A 19,079-nucleotide genomic window follows, 5' to 3' on the forward strand; every position below is an offset into this window, starting at 1 on the left:
CTTCCTTTGGTTGCACAAAAAGGACCTATACAATGTTAGGCAGGTAGTTTTAATATTGTGACTGGCCAGTCTATCCTTTTCACCTATTTGGACAAGGATTCACTCATCTCGTCCTTGGCTTTTTAGGCTTTTCTAAGGTGCTGAAGACACTGTCAACAGAGAGCACACGTGACGAGCTGCTGGCTTTTCTTCAGCAATATGGCAGCCATTATGTGTCTGAAGCCCTGTATGGCTCTGAGCTCAGCTGCAGCATTTACTTCCCCAGCAAGAAGGCCCAGCAGCAGCTCTGGCTGCAGTACCAGAAAGGTGAGTATGCTAACAGTTAGCAATTAAAGCCCAAAATATCTGATTGCTGAATTCTGGAGTAATATATGAAATTTCCTGCCTCATATACAACACAGGGATAATTTAGATACAAAAAGGACACCATGTTTTAATAAAGGGTGAGCCTGTGGTGTGAACAGAGTTAAACTAAGCCCTAGTGTTAACAGAAACATGGGTCTAAACTTTATCTGAATATCGAAACTTAACTTGTGTATAAAGAGCCCATCCTTAATTAATTCAGCCTTCGGTTAAATTACTTGAATTCAAGATAACCGTGTTAATTTAAAAGCATCCATCATCTGGCATTTGCAATGCTGTTGCTTTTTTAACTGTGTTCTTGTTAACCTTTTTAGTGATCCCAAATAGTGATATTTAGTTTGGGTGATCAGTGAGGTTTATTGGCTCTAAAAAAATAAGAAGACAGAATTCTGGGTCAGAGAGGTCGACTGCTGAACATCCCCCCCTCCCCCTTACAAAGAGCAATATAACAAGATAGTGGTTTTTTTTCCCAATTCTAGCAAAGTTTATAGTAAAGTCCATAAGCATTTGGACAGTGAAATAATTTTTCCTCTGTACACTATTACAGTGGATTTTAAATCAAACAGCCAAGATGTGATTGAAGTGGAGGCTTGCAGCTTTAATTCAAATGGGTTTAATAAAAGTATTGCATTAACTGTTCAGGAATTAGAGCCATTTTTATACATTTTATATCCCAATATTTCTTGCCTTGAAAATCTCTTGGGTTGTTTTTGCAGTATTATTTGGGGTATTAACTGGTCATGAACCGCTGTTCGATCAGCTTCCAGCATTTGTCTTAATCAGGACAGAGAATATTTAGTAGGGAGTATCAGTATAACAGAGAGTATCAGTGGCCCCCTGCTGAATTTTTAAGTTTGCTCACTTACAAAGAAATGAACAGTCTCTCGTTTTTATGTTAGTTTCATTTTAATGGAGACAGAATATCAACAGATCAGATCATTTCACAAGAACACGACTGGTAACATACTATGCCTCAATGGACTAAAATCTTGCACCACTTGCAAGATCCCCTACTTAAGAAGGCACAAGTACAGGTCCATCTTAAGTTCACCAGCGGTGTGGACAGATGAAACCAAAATCAAGCTCTTTGGCATCAGCTTGACCCAGCTTGTTTGGAGGAAGACAAAAGGCCCAAAGAACACAGTCTTGGATGAGAACATCTTTACTTCTACCAGAACACTGAAAACGGGTCGTGGATCGGGCTTCCAACGCAAAACAAACCACTAAGGCAACAAAAGAGTGGCTAAAGAAGAAGCACATAACTTCATAGAGTGGGCTAGCCAGTGTCCAGAATTTAGTCCTGTAGAAAGTCTGTGGAGGGAACTTCAACTTACTAAGCCACGAAACCTCAAGGATTTAGAGTAGACACGTCAAACTCGATGTCAAACATCATAGGCTGCATACAGCTGATGAGAAGTGGGCCAGTGATATGATCAATGTGTAAAATTACAGAAAAAAGGTTCTGGCAGGTAATTGCTCACTGTCCTTTAATTATAAATGTAGAATATAAAGTTTTCATTAATTCACAGAAAATGTCTTTGTACTTTGGTGTATTATGGATGGCATTGGGGAGTGGGGGTCTATCAATAGGAAAAAATAAATGCACTCGTTTACATTTTCTTCGTGGGGCAGCCCACTTGGCAGCAAATCTTTTCTGGGCCGATTCTGGGCCTTATAGTTAACACCCCGGATTTAGAGAGTTTCTGTAAAGAACAATGAAAATTCCCTCCTAAGATGTGTGAAAACCTCATGACCAACTACAAGAAATGTCTTACTGCTGTGCTGGTCAACAAGGATTTCTCCAACAAGCACTAAGTAATGTTTTTCTTGAAGATCAAATGCTCAGTGACACACAGATAAATTTCTAACTTTTATGTAAGCTATATTTTCCAGATTGTTGGTTAATCTCGCTCCATTAAAATGAAATTAGCATAAAACATTCGAGACTTTTCACTTTTTTTTATAAGAGAGCAAACTTACAAATTCAACATGAGATCAGTAATTACTTCCCCCACTGTAGCTCTGTACACTTAACAGTTCATCCTGCTACTTCCATCAGGAGTCATATCATCAATAAGCATGAATGACCCTGTTCCACTGGCAGCCATACAGGCCTATTCTACAGCTCTGCCTCCACCACGTTCGACAGATATTTTATGGTCATCAGATCATGAGATGTTTCTCTCGCTCTCCATGCTTTTCTGTCCTATTGTTCTGGTACAAGGTAATCTTGGTTTCATTATTCTGTTTCATCAGAACTGAGAAGCGCCTTTTTGGGCCTTCCTGTTCATGAATATAACCAATGATTTGTATGTTTTTATACATTCTCTGTATTGCCATTTATAAAGGTGTTTCTTGATTGTAGACTTTGATAATGCTACCTTTACTTCTCAAGGGTGTTTGTGACATGATTAGATGTTGTGAAGGTTTGTTTTTTTTCTCAACCAAGGAAAGTAATTATGATCATCGATTTCAGCTGATTTCACGTCACCAAAAGGTCTTTCGGGCCCTTGTGTTGCTGAGCTGACCAGTGCAGTCCTTCTTTTATAAATGCACCAGACTGATCTGGCCACTCCTAAAGTTTTTCTCTGATTTCGGGCTAATGATCACCTCCTTCATTTTCAATGAAAGAATAATGGAGAAACAGCTACTTTTCAGCCTCTGAAAGTGGGGGACTAAGTATAAATAATTATGTAAAATGGTTAATGCAGTACTTCTGTTAAACCCCTAAAATTACAGCTGCATTTCAATCACATATTGAATAAAATTACCTGTGCTGGTATACAGTGGCAAAATGAAAATTGTGTTATTGTCCAAAAACGTGTTAACCCAAATCTAAATATATGTGTCACAAAAGTATGAGAGACTTTTCAAAAAAGCATGTCCATTTTACTTTATGGTCTTTATTTATGCTTAATAAAGACCATAAAATGTGATGTTCTTCAGCAATGCACTTGAAGCACCAACTAAGTTTGTGTTTCATAACTTCCAGCTGTGTGTAGAGTGTTAACTAGATTTTACTTGTACAACATTTTAGGTAAGAAATAAAGTGCCCTTTATCCTGCCACATTATTCTGACAGCTTAAAACACTGATAGGGTTGATTGCCTGTATTATGGCCTAATTGTCAGTGTTACTACTTTTGTCCTCATCAACCACCATTACCTGCATCTAAGTATATGTAAATGAAGTAATCAGCTAATCAGTTACAGTGACAAAAAAGGTTAAAATCACGTCTTTTAATAACAGCCAGAGAGAAACTGAAAAATTATGCACACTCACATTCAACTAAAATACACAAAAAGACACTACTGCAGACATTTTATCTGCTCGTTTCATAAATGTTTATTGCACTCAGATTCTTAACAATACAAACAGGAATTGGACGACACAGAGATGTCTACAATGTGCTCAACACACTGTAAAATTCATAGCCTTCAACAACATAATTTAAAAGTCACCGGTTTTTGGTTCATTGACACAATGCAATATAACAACCTAGTAGAGTTACTGAATAAATATGCAAGGAAATAACCTTTCTTCAAAAACATAACAATAATATTAAGATGAGACAATGTGAGATAATTTGATGTTTACCACACTGACACAAGGACACTTGATTTTTCTGGCATTTTATGCATTTTTGTGTTACTTTAAACAGCTTGAATAAGTCCAGTAATTACATTTTATTGATCACTTTAATGTACAGCACTAAAAGAATTTATGGTAAGGGTGACATGCAGACGAGAGAGTCTTTAATCAATCAGTGCTAAGGTAACGCATAGCCCCAAAATAAAGTAAATACATCACCCAAAATGTAACAGCACAAATATATGAGTGTGATAGACTAGATAGGATGCTTCAGTTCAACTTTCTTCTCCTCTTTGCTTATGTAGCAATATTAAAAACATGTATTGGTTATTACACAGTTTGATTCTCATGCTGCTTAATAGGGCTCCAGTGCAGAGTTAAGGTCAGCTTTGTGAAATAAAATATTTTTAAGGCTAAAACAGAGTGAGTCTGCAGTCTGCCCCGTCCCACCTGCCAATCATTGTCAAAAAACGACTTTTTTTTGTTTATTTATCCTAAAAGCAACAGCTTTCTCACGCCACCATTAAATTCAGAAATTAAATAAATTTAAATGGTGTACCAATAAATTACAAATTGATGGGAGACCAGAATGGAGACACTGTGCATGAAATAGGACAACAGCCATATGTAATATTTTGCTATCTACCAACAACTGAGAACTCCGGTTGCAAGCTATCTAATATTGAACGAAAACCTGGAGAATACAAAGCAACAGGGAACCAACGCGGTTTCACAAACTCAGGTGTGGGGTAGGATGCTGGAGTTTTCAATCATCATTATCCTTGCAGTGCTACTCCAATTGCTCCTGCCAGCTATGATTCCTACAAAGATTTTGAAACCAGTAGGCAAGCATTAGGAAACAATGCCATGGAGCATGTCAGGTTTGAACAAAGTTTGTAAACATTTGTATTTTTAGAAATCTGTCTTGTCTGTGACATGAGTGTTGCAGCGGTTTAGTGTTAGCGATGGTAGTATAGTATATATCCCTTAGACGTGACTGCATTTGATGCAGCTGTAGGTACTTTTTTTAGGGAACAGAACTCAGGGGTATACTACAAAGGAAGTTCAACATAGCCAGGCTTTCTTTATATTAGCTGGCATGACAAAACATTAAACCCCAGTTGGAGATAATGGGTATCACAATGGTGGTTATCAACTTTCTGTTAAGAAAGGTTTTCTGATTCAGGCTCCGAGCACGCTCAAACACAAAACGGGGCGTTTCACGTATTATATGACTCTGCTTCTGCATAAAACGATCCCCGCGAGTGCCACCTCTTCCAGTCAGAGACGTTAATAGGTGAAAAACAATCTGATGATTTAGTGCACGCAATGATTAAACCTGGCTTGATAATTTATTTGTTTTTATGCTGCCGTTAATTTCTAATGCAAGGTCTGCATATTAGAGCTCTGAAAGTTTAAACCAGATACATTTAAACATTAAATGCTGCTGTCACATAGCCTACTAAAGCACATAGAGAACTTTCTTTTGTTTTTTGCCAGCTCAAAGGGAAATTCATTTTACTGATTGAATACGTATTCTTGGTGACAAATGGTCTGATCGATTTTCCATTGTGTTCTAGCAGCTTCAGCAATGTAAAAGCAGACTGAGCAGCAGATAAGAATCATGCATAAAAACATCTATACATTTTCTGCATCACCAACTGAATGCATGTAAATTCCAGTAACAATACAATGCAGTTTGTGCTGTTGGAATTTTACAGCATTCAGTGGTTTCAGTGAGGTACGGCTTAACAGGTTGCATATATGAAACATATTACTCCAGCAAAGAATCTGTACAGTACTTAACACATGGTATAAATTAAAGAATCAGTGAGAACATGGTGCTTCAAGCTGATTTTGAACTGAAACTTAACATAAATTGCTCCTGACAAGGTTATGTGTTTAGCATAGGTTACCATGGTGATTAAGCCAGGTAAAAAAGTCACCTTTGTGACACTGAAAACTCTGACTTTAAGCTTCAACACAGCTTGCTAAGCCATTACTCTCACCTCTGAGTACACCCTCAAAGCTTTTCACTTTTTAAACACTTTCCAAACTACAAAGGTCAACCTACCCCTTAGAACATTTCTGCTTTGTTCATAATGGGAACAGCTCTGTGTAAGGAAAAAAAAAAAAGCTATTGTGTTTTTCATCCTACTAGACTAAAACTACCAGGTGAAGCAAAAACCAAACAAAGGAAAACAAAGAGCTAAAACAGAGGTAAAATCTATGAGGGAGATAAACAGCTGGAATATCATCTGAAGCAGATAACAGAATTTTATGCTACATCTGTCTGTATTTCAGGGATATTGTGGTTAGGCCATGGCTGGAAAGTCACTGGAAGAAAATTACAAAAAATGTACAAATGTGAAATGTACAGAGAGAAATGTATGCAGCTCAGGCTGTGAATTTTAGTGACAGTTGCTTAAATGTCACTAAAGCCTAACGACTGCTCCAGAATGTTCTCAACTGGTGTCTCGTGTTTGGGCACGATGTATACAAGACTGACGGACAGAACTTTAATACCGCAACAAAAGACAATAATGTGCTCTCAAAGCCCCACAGAAAAAATGATAATGTGGTCAACCGAATAAAAGGTGCTTTTGATTGTATTAACAAGGCTACCATTAAATGAACTTTAAAAGATGTAGTAATGTTCTGTTTTTCACCTTTACAGTCCTACATAAGTTTCCTAAAACATGAATTAAAAAGATAAACAAATTCCATTAATATCCCTATTACGGTTTAATAGTTCCACCACAGCACATAATATTGGAGTTTGGACTCTTTTCAGTTCACACCTTAATGTTTTCAATTTAATGTTCCCTGAATGTTACTGAATGCAATTTAATGAATGCTGGTACTTGGTTATGCTATGAGCTAACTGTGCAGTAAACATTAAAGCTGCCAGCTGCATTCAGCGACATCAATGTTAGTGTGTGCTACTTAAACCTAACACAAGAAAACAGTGATGTGTCGATAAAGTGCTTCACAGGCTCAAAGCCTTATGCTTTATTTAATGTAAATACATGTTTAGCGAAGGCCAGGCTGATTGGTGAGTACAGCAGCCAATAAAATGGGAAGGAAGAAAAAAAAAAAAAAATCAGTGTCTCAGTAGCTTAGAAATCAGTTGCATCTCAGGCTTATTCCAAAGAGATAGCATGCCAGTGTGTTTAATCTTAAAAGTTTGCATGATCAGATCCACTAGACCAATATAAGGCCCAGTGGCCAGAATCAGCCTGCCAAAAATCTGGCCCACTGGATGGCTTTGGAAATTGTCAAGGAGGGCATAAATTTTAAACTTAACTATATTTTCACAAGTTTTACAGCTTTTCCTACTGACCTCCTCAGTGATCGTTTATACTTCACCAAAGTAAATAAAGACCAGTAAACCATTAAATGAGAGAAAGCTCCTGTTTTTTCACCATCTACTATTTTTACAGTCGGTTCAGCGTTAAAAGAAAAAAAAAAAAAGACATTCTGTCAATTAATGAAAATAAATTTAGTTTGATATTTTTTTTGTACTTTTACACATTACTTCTTACAATTTAAGCCCAAAGCAACATTTCTATATCGTGTAGACAAACTGATTTATTCTTGAAATTGCACTTGTTTCTTTATATTGAAATATCTCAGGGACTAAATGTGTGATTAAACACTATCAGAAAGTCTGGCCCACTTAAGATCAAAGTGGGCTGTACGTGTATGTGGCCCACAATGTAAAATGAGTTTGACATCCCTGCATTATAAGAACCGGATTCAACTTGAGATACTCAAGATAAAACCCAGTAGACTATAACCTGAACCTGAATTGACTGAACTACTGATTTAATAACCCAAATGAGAGCTACAGTGAGAACTGACTGGACTGCAGCTAAATTAAAGAGTGTTAAATAAGAGTAGGTTTCTTCCTTTTCCAAACTTCTGTACTTTGCAATTACACAACACTTTGTTGTTCTTCTAAGAAGTAGAGGAATGCCTCCTCTGAATGTATGTGTAGACTTTAACACAGTGGTCCCAACAGTCCAGCACTAGCAGCTGTCCTTTCTGGGTAGTGGCCACTCCCACAGGACAGGTCAGCCCTTCCTGGATTAAAATATTGTATCCACCTTCTTTTGGAAACTGGAGGATTTCTTTCCTGCCACTGTCCGTAACCAGCAAATCTCCATTGGAATCCACACACATGCCAGTGATACAGCGGAAGTCTTCCGTCTCCGAGAAGAAATGGCTGAGCTGTTTGCCAAGCTGGCCATCAGTACCCACCGAACCGATGGAAAAGCCACCCTCCAGGTGGGGCTCATTCTGGCGTTTCTCAAAGTTCAGGGCCAAGCCCTGGGTAAAATAAACCGTTCCAGCTGCATCACATGTCACAAACTTTGGCCGTACAGCAGAGCAAAGTCTGTTGTAGCTGACCACACCTACGTTGCGGTCTACCGCTATACACCACAGCTTGCCACCTTCAACATCTGACACCACAAACTGGCCTGATGGCATGGCAGTAATACCCCAGGGTTTAATCAGTTGGTTCTTGTGGCAGGCCACACAGTGTCCATCCATGGTGTAAACTTTAACTGAGTTATCGTAGTTGTCAGTGACACCAATCAAGCCTTGTGCAGTCACAGCAATAGATAAGGGGATGAGGTTAGGCAAATCAGCCCCCAGGAAGCTCAGGACAAAGTTGTCAATGCTACTAGCGCTGCGCCGAATTTCACGTTGGAAGCCTTTGCGATTAAAAATCTGGATACGGAAGTTCCCACGATCAGCCACCAGTACCTCACCTTGAGGCGTCACACAGATGCTGACAGGCAGATTGAAACTCCCAGGTAGAGTTCCCTTAGAGCCCATCTTCTTCACAAACTGGCAGACTGGCGGCCCTGAACTTGCCCGCGCTGCTCCAGGTGATCCTCCTCCTGCATCCATAGACTTTGATTTAAAGCTGCTTGGCGAACCACATACTGCCTCCTCCACAGCTGCAACCATGTCAATGTCTCGGTAAAGATCCACTGGAGCCACCACTTCACCTCCTGTAGCTCCCGCCCCCTCTACATCACTTTCAAGTGCAATTTCTAACCCACTCTCCTCATCATCTGTATTGATGGTGCAAGTTCTTGTGGTCAGCTGGCCCACTTCTAGAGGTTTAGACTGCTCTGTTCTGATCAGCTCTGGCTGTTGCAGTTGAAAGGTTGTGGGTAAACTGCTCCTCAGATCCAGTTCCTCATCATCACTGTCTCCGCCATCGTCTTTTAGCAAGGCAATGTCACTTTGTCTCGCTCGCATTGTCAGATAATCACAGCGTGACACCACTTTGACCTCTGCAATGTTAAGAAGATATGTCTGCTCCTCCAGGACCTGCGCGTTGAGCTTTTCTACTTCTGCCATGGAAGTCCTGAATGTCCTTCGAGACCTGCTGAGCTCCTCTTGAAGACGTAGCTCAGCTGTAGTGTAGTCCTGCTGTATTGTTCGGTACTTTAGTCTCAAGGACTTGGAAATGTTTTCAATTACTGTCTTTTTTTTCTGAATTTCTCCTATAACATCACGGAGAGCCTCCAGTTTACAACCCAGGTCCTTACGACGCTGTTCAGCAGCCACCCTTATCGGCTGGACTGAATGTCCTTCATGCAGGTGGCCATCTCCTTTGCAGAGCTCACAGAGAACCGAGGCACAATCGTGGCAGTACTGTCGCGGCAGGCGATTGCAGCAGGATTTGCACATTAGGGCGGCGGCAGCAGCACTGCAGGACATAGTGCAATCGAGAATCTTGAGCACAGTGAGATTGTCGGCCAACTGGGAGATGCTGCTCATACGGGAGACCTTGCTACAAAAGGGGCAGCGGACACCATTGATAGTATTGGCCAACAGCTTCTCCAGACACTGCCGGCACACTGTGTGACCACACTGCAGGAGCTTGGGTCGCATTTGTTCCTGGTTGTAGGTTTCCAGGCAGATGGGGCATTCGAGAACCTCCCTCATTAGATCTGGGTCAAGAGCAGCTGCCATTGTGGTCCTCACCTTAAATGGAAGAAATGAAAAGTTCTGTAACATTGTGCCACACTGTGTAACACTGAAGCGAAACTAACAGATATTCAAAAAATAAACACAGGATGCAGCCACGCTTATTTGCCAGGTCAAGTTTAAGTTAGATTCTAGATAACAAAGCAGATTAGATCAACATTAACGGTTAGATAGACACAGTTCAATGACGTGGAGCTACTGAAAACCGACATATGGTGAGTGATGGTGAGTGATGGCGTGTATCAGCAAGCTAAGAGATACAACGTGTCATGCTAATGAGAAACGGGAGTACTAGGTTAAATCCTACACCAACATAATGCTAACTTGTTGTTTTACAGCAGGTTGACACTGCAGTCCAGACTTGCAAAGGAAAAGTAAATCGCAGGCCTCACCACAATACGACAAATGCCCTTAGCCCTGCACATAAACAGTAGTGTTATTCACCGACAGTACTGACTTTGAAGGGCGTGCATTCAAACGTAAGAAAGGCGACTCGTCGTAAGAGTCTCTCGAGGCATTTCTGCTTTTAAACATTACCTTCACTTCACTGTTTTGCTGGTTAAAAGTGCAGCGCTGTTGCGGGGCGTTCTGTATCTTTCGGCTATGCAGCTGCTAGTAAAGACTGCAGTGCTGACGACATCACGCACACACAACCGGGATGTTACGCAATACGCACAGAGGCGAGCCCTACGGTTGTTTTGATTGGCTGCCATTTAGTAAACGGAGAGCGCAGTTTTTCAGGATTACTGGAGCTCGCCACCTAGCGAGTTGGATGACCTCAGAAATTCCCAAAAAAAATACAACTCCATACTAAATGTTTTTAAATACAAAATTCTATCGATTTGGTTAGATTGGTATATGCAGTGAATAAACACAGAGGCAAAAAGCAAGAGTAACCATTGCATGTTTAGGTGTGATATAAATGCAGTTAGATGGATTCATATGTGTTCTCCCAGCAACTTGTTAATTCAACATTAAAATGTCTTGGTGCATTCTCAATCATCCAGGAAAGTAAATCTCCAAAAGTTGATTCTGTTCATCTGGACGTAGCGTTTTGTGGGCGAAACGTTTCGTCACTCATCCAAGTGACTTCTTCAGTCTCAGCTGACTGCAGTTTTCCCCAATCTTATAAACAGTACATTTGTATAATGACTAAAACCAGCCCACTGAAGGAACAATGGGCTGGGAGGTCAGTTTCTTAATCTTAATTATGCAAATTCTCATGACCATTGATCAACAACCACTGACCAAAACCCACTGATCAAAAACCAATGATCAATGGCCATGAGTACCATTCACAGAGAGTTGGGGAATGGCTGCAATCACAGCATTGTAAGATGGCGAAAGATGTACCCTTAGGCCCCCTCCTCGATTCAGAGATGGTCTTTCCCTTTTCACGTAAATGGCGTCCTTGACTCCGCACTGGACGTAGCGTTTCTCCCATAAAACCCTACGTCCAGACGAACAGAATCAAATTTTTGGAGATCAACAATAAAATGCAATAAACACAATAAAATTATTGCAATGTCATTTTAGCAGAATATCCTTCTCCATTAAAGCTACCCCCTTTTAAGTTAGATAACTCGTTAACTTGTAACCAAGTAACCAAACTTGTAGCTGAGAAAACTATTCTCCCATAGCATACCTGAAGCAGTGTTCACAAGCTTTGTTTTTAAAAGAAGGCAGTAATTACACAGAGTGACCACTAGATGTCAGAATAGGTCTACTTAGAATGTTCACACGATACAGATATCAGCAACAAAATTAAAACCACTGACAGGTGAAGTGAATACCACTGGTAATCCAGTTACAGCACAATGTTCTGCCGGGAAACCTTGGGTCCCGGCAATCATGTGGATTACTCTGACACGTGCCACCATTGTTGCAGACAAAACACAACCCTTGTCTGCATGGCGACAGCACCTCCCTTTGCTTTAACAGCACTGGCTTCCCCCAAAGGTCATGTCCCACCTATTCTGCAGAAACGCCGACCAGCTAAGGCAACATGAGTCTGTGTTTTTAACCTGGTCTGCAAACTCTCCTGATATCAGTCAAACATCGATGGGATATGCAGGAACAAGCCTGGAGGAGGCCCCACCCCACAACCCATAGGACCCATCAGATTAGCTGGCAGTGTCTGGTGCTAGACATCACACCACACTGCTGAAAACTCCCATGTCCCCAGTGGGTGAGAGCTGTTGTGTCAGCTGCAGAGTTGCAACACTGAGCTCGTGGCTTTAATGTCGGAGCTGATGATTTACTTTAACAGGACTATCTAAAAATGGCCCACTTCAAGATATATCCTAAGATATTTAATATTTCTTTTAGCCTACTATCATCAGAGCCGTAATTGTTGTGCTGCCCTTTTTTCTCTATATTAGTTAAAAGAAATGTATATAATTCACAATATCTATACTTAAAGCAAGGACCTGTTAAAATCACTAGTTAGTATGGACCTGTTATAGTTGTCTTACTAAAGCAATAACATCATCCGCCCATAGTGAGTGTATCTGTATCTAATTGCCTTAGAAAGATACCTGACTCTGTTGCTGTTGTTGCGTGGGCAACATCACTCTGGCCAAAGGGGATGGGTCCCTGTTGACTTAATTATGATGCAACCAGTCTACAAAGAGATTTTAATTAACAAAGACAGATCAAGATTAATAGCAAGTAACCTCACCACATTTATCTCTTTACAGTGTTTTGGTGACAGGCAAGTCTTGCACAAGCATCACATCTATTCCACACAGTAAAGAGCTGTCACAGCTAAAGAGGCAACAAGCTGGGTCACTCCTTAAACTGCGAATTTGGGGTAATTTCTCTAAATGTGTGTGGAGTGTACTTTATACACCACAAATAAGCAGGCTCACAGACACAGGTGCACAATGCTTAGGTGATATGGGATTTATTGTGGGAGCTGGTTGACAACATCGCTTTTCATTGTCTGTGCTTCCTTGTGAAGTGGGTGTAATTGGGCTCATGGGCCTCCCATTGAGCCTGTTTGCATTGTGTTTCAAATGAAGTTACCACCCACCTTTAAAGTGTCATCTAGCTGGACACAGGGAATAACTCACAAAGACACACAAACTTTTCTTTGACACACAGACTTACGGAACAAGTCATAGCTACCTGACATGAAATACAGCTTAGATTTAATAAGTAAACTTTGAGCACAGATGGTTATTTTAGAGCCACTTTTTAATATTATCCTGGAAGAATCCACTCTGGTATATTTGTCTAAACCCAGTATTCTTTTTGGATATGATACTTAATTGTTGCAACGACTTTGTTGTCAAATTTTTACTTTTTTAATTGAAACGATCATGGAAATGCCACATAAATGTAATGCAAATTAGAATAGTTCGAAAATGTTTCTTTTGTATTTGCAGATAAATATTTCACATTTTTTTATAAGATGCCTGCTGTTTTCTTTTATGCGTTGCATGCTGTAAATTTGTTATTTGATGCTTGCAGTTTTCATTTCTGCAAAGCTAATTCTTAATAAGCCTTTTAAAAGAGCATCTCTAATTGGCCTAACTGAACATGCAATGAAGAGGAAGAGCAAACTTAAACTGTCTACACTTTCAGTAAGCGTGACTATAGAGTAGGATTTTGCACACTGCTGTTTTTGTACATGTGTAGAGGCTGATGTTGTAATTTACACTGATAAAAACGGATTTGTTTTCAGTAATATGCGTCTCATTTTGCATATTTCTCATTGTGTTTTCTCCGCAGTTTGTTACACAGCGAGACAGTGCATTATATTTAATTGTTATATCATGAAAGAAGCTTTGGTGCACTCTTATTTATTGTTTTAGAAAAATATATTATCGCTTAGTTGGAAGACTCGCATTTCTTTGGAAAGTAAACGGAAACAAAAGCACATCTGCCACATCAGCGCAGATGGCAGATGTGCTCCACTGAAACATGTGGCTTGCTGTGTGCTCCAAATCAATCACTCAACACCCGATTAGCAATCTCTCTCCTCCCCTGTTTCTTTCACTTCCTCTTCTGTCCATGTGGTGTGTTATTTTCCTGCTTAAGGAGGAAATGATGAAAAAGAATCTTCCCAAACTCCAGTGAGGACATCAAAAAGTGGTAATTGACACTTATGAGAAGAAACCAGGCACATCCCCTCCCTCCTTCTTTTATCCCCTAGCCATTCCTCTTTTGTCTATGACAGCTGATGGTCGTAAGGGATTAGGTTTTTTGTTTTTTTTCTTTCAAGTAAATCCAGATGGTGATATTCTATGCAACTAATCTTCTTTTTTTCCAAGCAAGGTTAAATTATTTTTACAGAGTTAAGAAAAGGGGGATTGTCTTTATAATTGTGAAAGCGTACATATAAAAAAAAGAAAGAATCTGACACTGTGGCATCAATCATTTAAAGTAAATCAATATTGCACTTAATTGTTTATCTCCTTCCTTTGACTAATGCCCCATATAACACCCCTTTCTCCCCCAAAAACCCCTCCAGAGGCAACAGAGCAGGGTATTGGTGGAGGCGGGCGTCGTGAGCTGAAGTCACTTCCCTTCATCAGCTACCTGTCGGCGCTGCAGAAGAGCCAGCTTTTATCTGATGACATGGTGAATGGTGTGGAGATCCGCTGCGAAGAAAAGGGCAGCTGTCCAGCTGGCTGCCACCTATGCCATCACCAGGCCATGATGGGCGGAGTATCGGGAAGAGGCCGCACTGGTAACGGCAGGACTGGTGAACAGCCTTCCCCCATCCCTGTTCTGCTGGAAGTCAGCCGCGTCGTGCCCCTTTACAGCTTGGTCCAAGACAACGTCACCAAAGAGGTGAGAAAGCAGCGTGGGAGTATAGGAAGCTCTGTGTCTGTGTGCCAGCTTATGTGCACATGCATGTGTGCAAAGGGAAAAGGGACAGATGAGAATGTGAACTGTCAACCTAATTAAGAGGTGTGATGCTACTCAAAGCAAAAGCAATCCGCATACAGGAATAAACTTTCACCACTTTATTTAAACATCAGATGTTTTTGTTTTTTTAATGAAATGCCTAATTTTATCATTAATACCGCAATTCCTTTTATTTTCCCAAGTTTGCAAGATTTAATCTGCTAACATTTATACATATCGTTTAAATATGAATATGATTATCCCATATACATATATATATATAGATAGATAGACAGACAAACAGACAGATGTGCACATCTATCTGTCTGTCTGTCTATCTATCTGTATATATATATATATATATATATATATATACAGATAGATAGACAGATAGATATGCACATCTGTCTTCACATCTTTACACTGCTGGTGGTTTGTGCTGACAAGCTGGCAGCTAAATACTGCACCACTGGGCATTCAGTTAATGGTGATGTAATCAAACTTTCTAACTGTACATATTTGTTGTTGTCTGAAGCGTTTAACTGATGCAGTTATAAGAATTCAACTCTAGGTGGCATTGGTTGGTTGACTTTGACCGCTGGAAACGAATACTGTAATACAGAGGGACTAAAAAGGATGACATCATGGTTTTCTCTTGTGGGGAAGTCGATGTGTATATGTGTGAGATATGCGCGCCCGTGTCTAAACAAGTATATACAGCTGAATGTAATATCAGCTTAATTGCCACGTGCTGCACTATGATTCATTCCATTTCAGATGTCTTTGGATCTTTTTGCAGAGAAAGTTAATCATATCACATTTCCTTTCCATAAGCAAATTTACTAATGGGGTCTGGCTAAATATTAGACCATATTTTCTCTGTTTGGTCATTCAGCACTTTTTTCTTTTTGATACCTAAGTTTTGACAACTTTGTCTTCTCAGTGTGAGTAAACAAGATTTCAGGTAACGTCCACCTAAGACATGTGCATGCATATATACGGAGGAGTTTAGCTTAGTTTAGCTTTACCCTTATCAATCATTCAGCAATCAAATGTATTTGTGTGCGTGTGTATATATATATATATATATGTGAACCTATGATCGCACATACACGATATAGCTTTCTGTACGTGCCTCCCATAACAAGTACCACAGCCCCAAAGAAAAGAAGGCACAATCAATAGTAGACGGCCCATAGTGGGCTTCATCAATACCTAAACGTGAGGAAGAGTAAAATGCCTCTCTTCCAAACACCTTGCTACCCATCCATCCTTTTCTCTTCCCCTACCCACTAGTGGTCTTCTGGGGGTTTAGAGAGTGAGATGTATGAGAAGGAGGAGGAGGAGGAGGAGGAGGAGAAGGGCTAGACTGCAGTGGATCGCTCAGCCCTTCTGAGGTAGCTTGAGGCAGGATTATTAGCTTCTTATTGATGTCATCGACCTCTTGGGAGGGAGGGGAGTCCATCACTGCTCCTCTTTTCTTCGCTTTCTCTTCTTCTCTCGGCCACAGCTGCTTCTAGTCAGAATGGCACATACCTACATTGCATTAGAGACAAGCGACGACCTGCCTCGCTACACACGCAACCACCCTCTCGCTCTGTCGCTCTCTTCCTTTATGTGTGTCCGTCTCACATGCACAATTTTGCTTGAGACTGTCTTTCTACTTGGCTGAGTCTATCGGGAAAGACAGCTGCCATGTGGCAAAAGCTTTCTCAGAGATGAAGTACTGTTTTTCCCCCTTTAGCCCATGGAAGCAATCAAAATAGAAGCTTTGTTATCTAGTTTATGATTAGGTGGACCGAGATCATATCTATATGTGTCGACCACTTACTCTTTTTTTGCCTCCTTTTGTCCCTCCTTTCCGAGGTCCTGGCATCTGTCAGTAACCCCCCCCCCCAGCTGCCTGATTGTTTGACAGGACGCATCACGTCCATTTCACTACTGACTCACGTGACGCCAGAAGGGGATTTGGTCACAATGTGAAATCAGCCTTTCCCTCTAAAGACTATAACAGAACATTTTTTTTACAGTCAACTGAAACTAAACAAAAAAGAAACCTAAAGTGAAAATGGAAAATAGGCTTTTGAAACAGATAAAAGCTAAGTGAACTGATACTGGATGGTTATAAAACCTCAAAATAAAGTAACAATATACAAGAAATGTCTTTATTTTTAGTCTTTTTAGTCCACAGTGTGGGGTTTTTTGTTTTTTTTTTTGGTACTCAATGAAAGTTTATTGCAACATCTTAAATAGTGGCAATTTACCTTTTTAAAAAGTGATCCTTTCAGATGCTGAATAACACAAAGATGTAATTCTGTGTATCCATGTCGTTTGAGTCCGAACAAGATTTCAGTCCCAGAGCTTGTGGGTTTTTTGATTGCTTATTCATTCTTCATTTGCACTTTTAGGTGGATTTATCGATGATAATGATTATTTTTGGAAGTGTAGACTTGAGGTTTCCTCCATCTTTGTTTTGGTCCTAAATGCCTCTCATGTTGCTCTGTTCTCTGGCAGGGCGTCTTTTAGATCGAGTCTTGACTTGAATTCAACTGGAACCAGTCTTGGAATTGCACTGGTGGTCTTGCTTACTGGGCAGATGCATGTATGAAAATAAATACATGCATATGCAGATTACCACAGACTTTTTTAGTCCCACAGAAGAAAAAACCAAGGTAAAAAAAATAAAATATAATAAGCTTATTGCTTGCCAGTAGTTCTGTGTTGCTATGACTGAATTACGGCAAACCTTTTGAACAAATTGATTGTGAGTCTAATGGGTCAGAATGCTCTATATCTTGGAGAATTGTTGCTGTCATGCTCTGACCATTATCCAGTACTGCAGCCCCTCGCAGGGGTGTGTCTCCAATATTTCCGAAGAGTACTGTAGATGAGAGACTACAGGTTTAAAATGAAAACGGCAACACCATTAACCAAGAGAGTATAGTAGGCACTGCATAGGGAGCAAGTAACATACAATACCTTGTAACACATAGCGCAAAGTTCAGTTACACAATTAGAAGTAACTGGACAGATCGCATCATGTCAAACAAAACTGTTACAATAAATATTTAATGGAGTATCATGTCAAATGCTTCTCAAGTTCACCTTTAGGACAGTTGTTGTGGACTCTAATGAACCTTTACTGTCACCTTTAGCAAGTGGAATTTAGTTCAACTGATAAAATGCCTGACTTGGCTAAAGATAGTGTTTTTAATTCACTGACCTGTTGAATTATGAAATATGATGTGGTGTGTTTTGATGAATTTGGCTGAAACTCATACAGTGCTCACGCCGTCGCGCCTAAAAGCGGGGAAATAATCAGTAAACAGCAGTGTGCCAGTTCCATCCGCAGCCACGCATGCCCAACACATAACAGAACCACTGTGTTTGACAGATGAGGTGGTGGTCAGTAAAGGATTTTTATGTTTGTGTGTGTGGTTTCATCACTCAATAGAAATTTATCCCAGATCTGCACACGTTTCCTTTTTTTATGCTTTTATTAAGTGCACTAATGCCATTGTGGGGCTTCTGTCACCCTGAATCCTCAGAAGGTATGTTCATGAAGTCTTCTCTTTTCACCTTTGGCAAAGAAACATGTGCACCTACTTCCTGGAGGACATTATTAACTGGCTTTGCAGAGCAGCCATAAAGTTCTTTTTTCCTCCCCCTTCAGGTCACAGAGTTTATTTGGTTTGTAGAACAACAACACTTCTTGAATACTGCTGCAAATTTATGTTATAAACTAACTTTCTAGATTCCAGAATCATAAATCTAATTAAAATTTAATTTAGTTTAATTCGATTCAATTCAATTTAAGGGGGGGAAGCAAAGAGAGGGAGGAAAACAGAGAGAGATGAAAAAAGGCAAAGACTAAAGCAACAATAACAAAGAAGGAAGGCGAACGCTCCTGTAGGGTAGATAATTAAACAATTTTCTATAAAACCTGCATGGTCAGTGCATACTATTTACATCCTCATCCACAAACATCCATTAATTACATCAGCAGCAGTACAGACTTGTTCTTTATGCTTCAGCCAAAACAGTTTGACCTCACAGACACAAACCTTTCTTTCCAATAACAAAGCCCCAAAAAGTGCATTAGTGTTCATACAACTTACAGAATGAATGCTTAAAAGTAGCATAGATAATTACCTCAGTAAAGGATATGGTTTGTTTTATCGTTATTATTGTTATAATTGTTTTCTTAGCATTAGGCAATTAAAAACGGCTATCTTGTAACAGAAAATACGATAACAC

The 19,079-nt window shown here is 39.9% G+C and overlaps 2 protein-coding genes across 4 annotated transcripts in view; one reads left to right on the top strand and one right to left on the bottom strand.

Moving 5' to 3' along the window:
• The window catches only part of LOC120714478 (astrotactin-2-like), a 285,359-nt gene that overhangs the window by 215,008 nt on the left and 51,272 nt on the right, over window positions 1–19,079 (top strand). For all 3 annotated transcript variants that reach the window (XM_040000717.1, XM_040000718.1, XM_040000719.1), the window contains 2 exons: window positions 127–306; window positions 14,443–14,765. In XM_040000717.1, coding sequence (XP_039856651.1) covers window positions 127–306; window positions 14,443–14,765 — 503 coding nt within the window. The remainder of the gene's footprint in view (window positions 1–126; window positions 307–14,442; window positions 14,766–19,079) is intronic.
• Window positions 4,014–11,022, bottom strand: trim32 (tripartite motif containing 32). Its single transcript, XM_040000720.1, has 2 exons — window positions 10,503–11,022; window positions 4,014–9,962 (listed from the first exon to the last, which is right to left on the bottom strand). Exon 2 carries the CDS (start codon window positions 9,948–9,950, stop codon window positions 7,914–7,916), a length of 2,037 nt encoding a protein of 678 aa, XP_039856654.1. The 5' UTR covers window positions 9,951–9,962; window positions 10,503–11,022; the 3' UTR covers window positions 4,014–7,913.

This window comes from Simochromis diagramma, unplaced genomic scaffold (assembly GCF_900408965.1).
Source record: "Simochromis diagramma unplaced genomic scaffold, fSimDia1.1 OVJJ01000596.1, whole genome shotgun sequence".
Classification (NCBI taxonomy): Eukaryota; Metazoa; Chordata; class Actinopteri; order Cichliformes; family Cichlidae; genus Simochromis; species Simochromis diagramma.

Coding starts and splice junctions, on each gene's coding strand:
- trim32 (XM_040000720.1), bottom strand. CDS start 9,950: ATGGCAGCTGCTCTTGACCCAGATCTAATGAGGGAGGTTCTCGAATGC.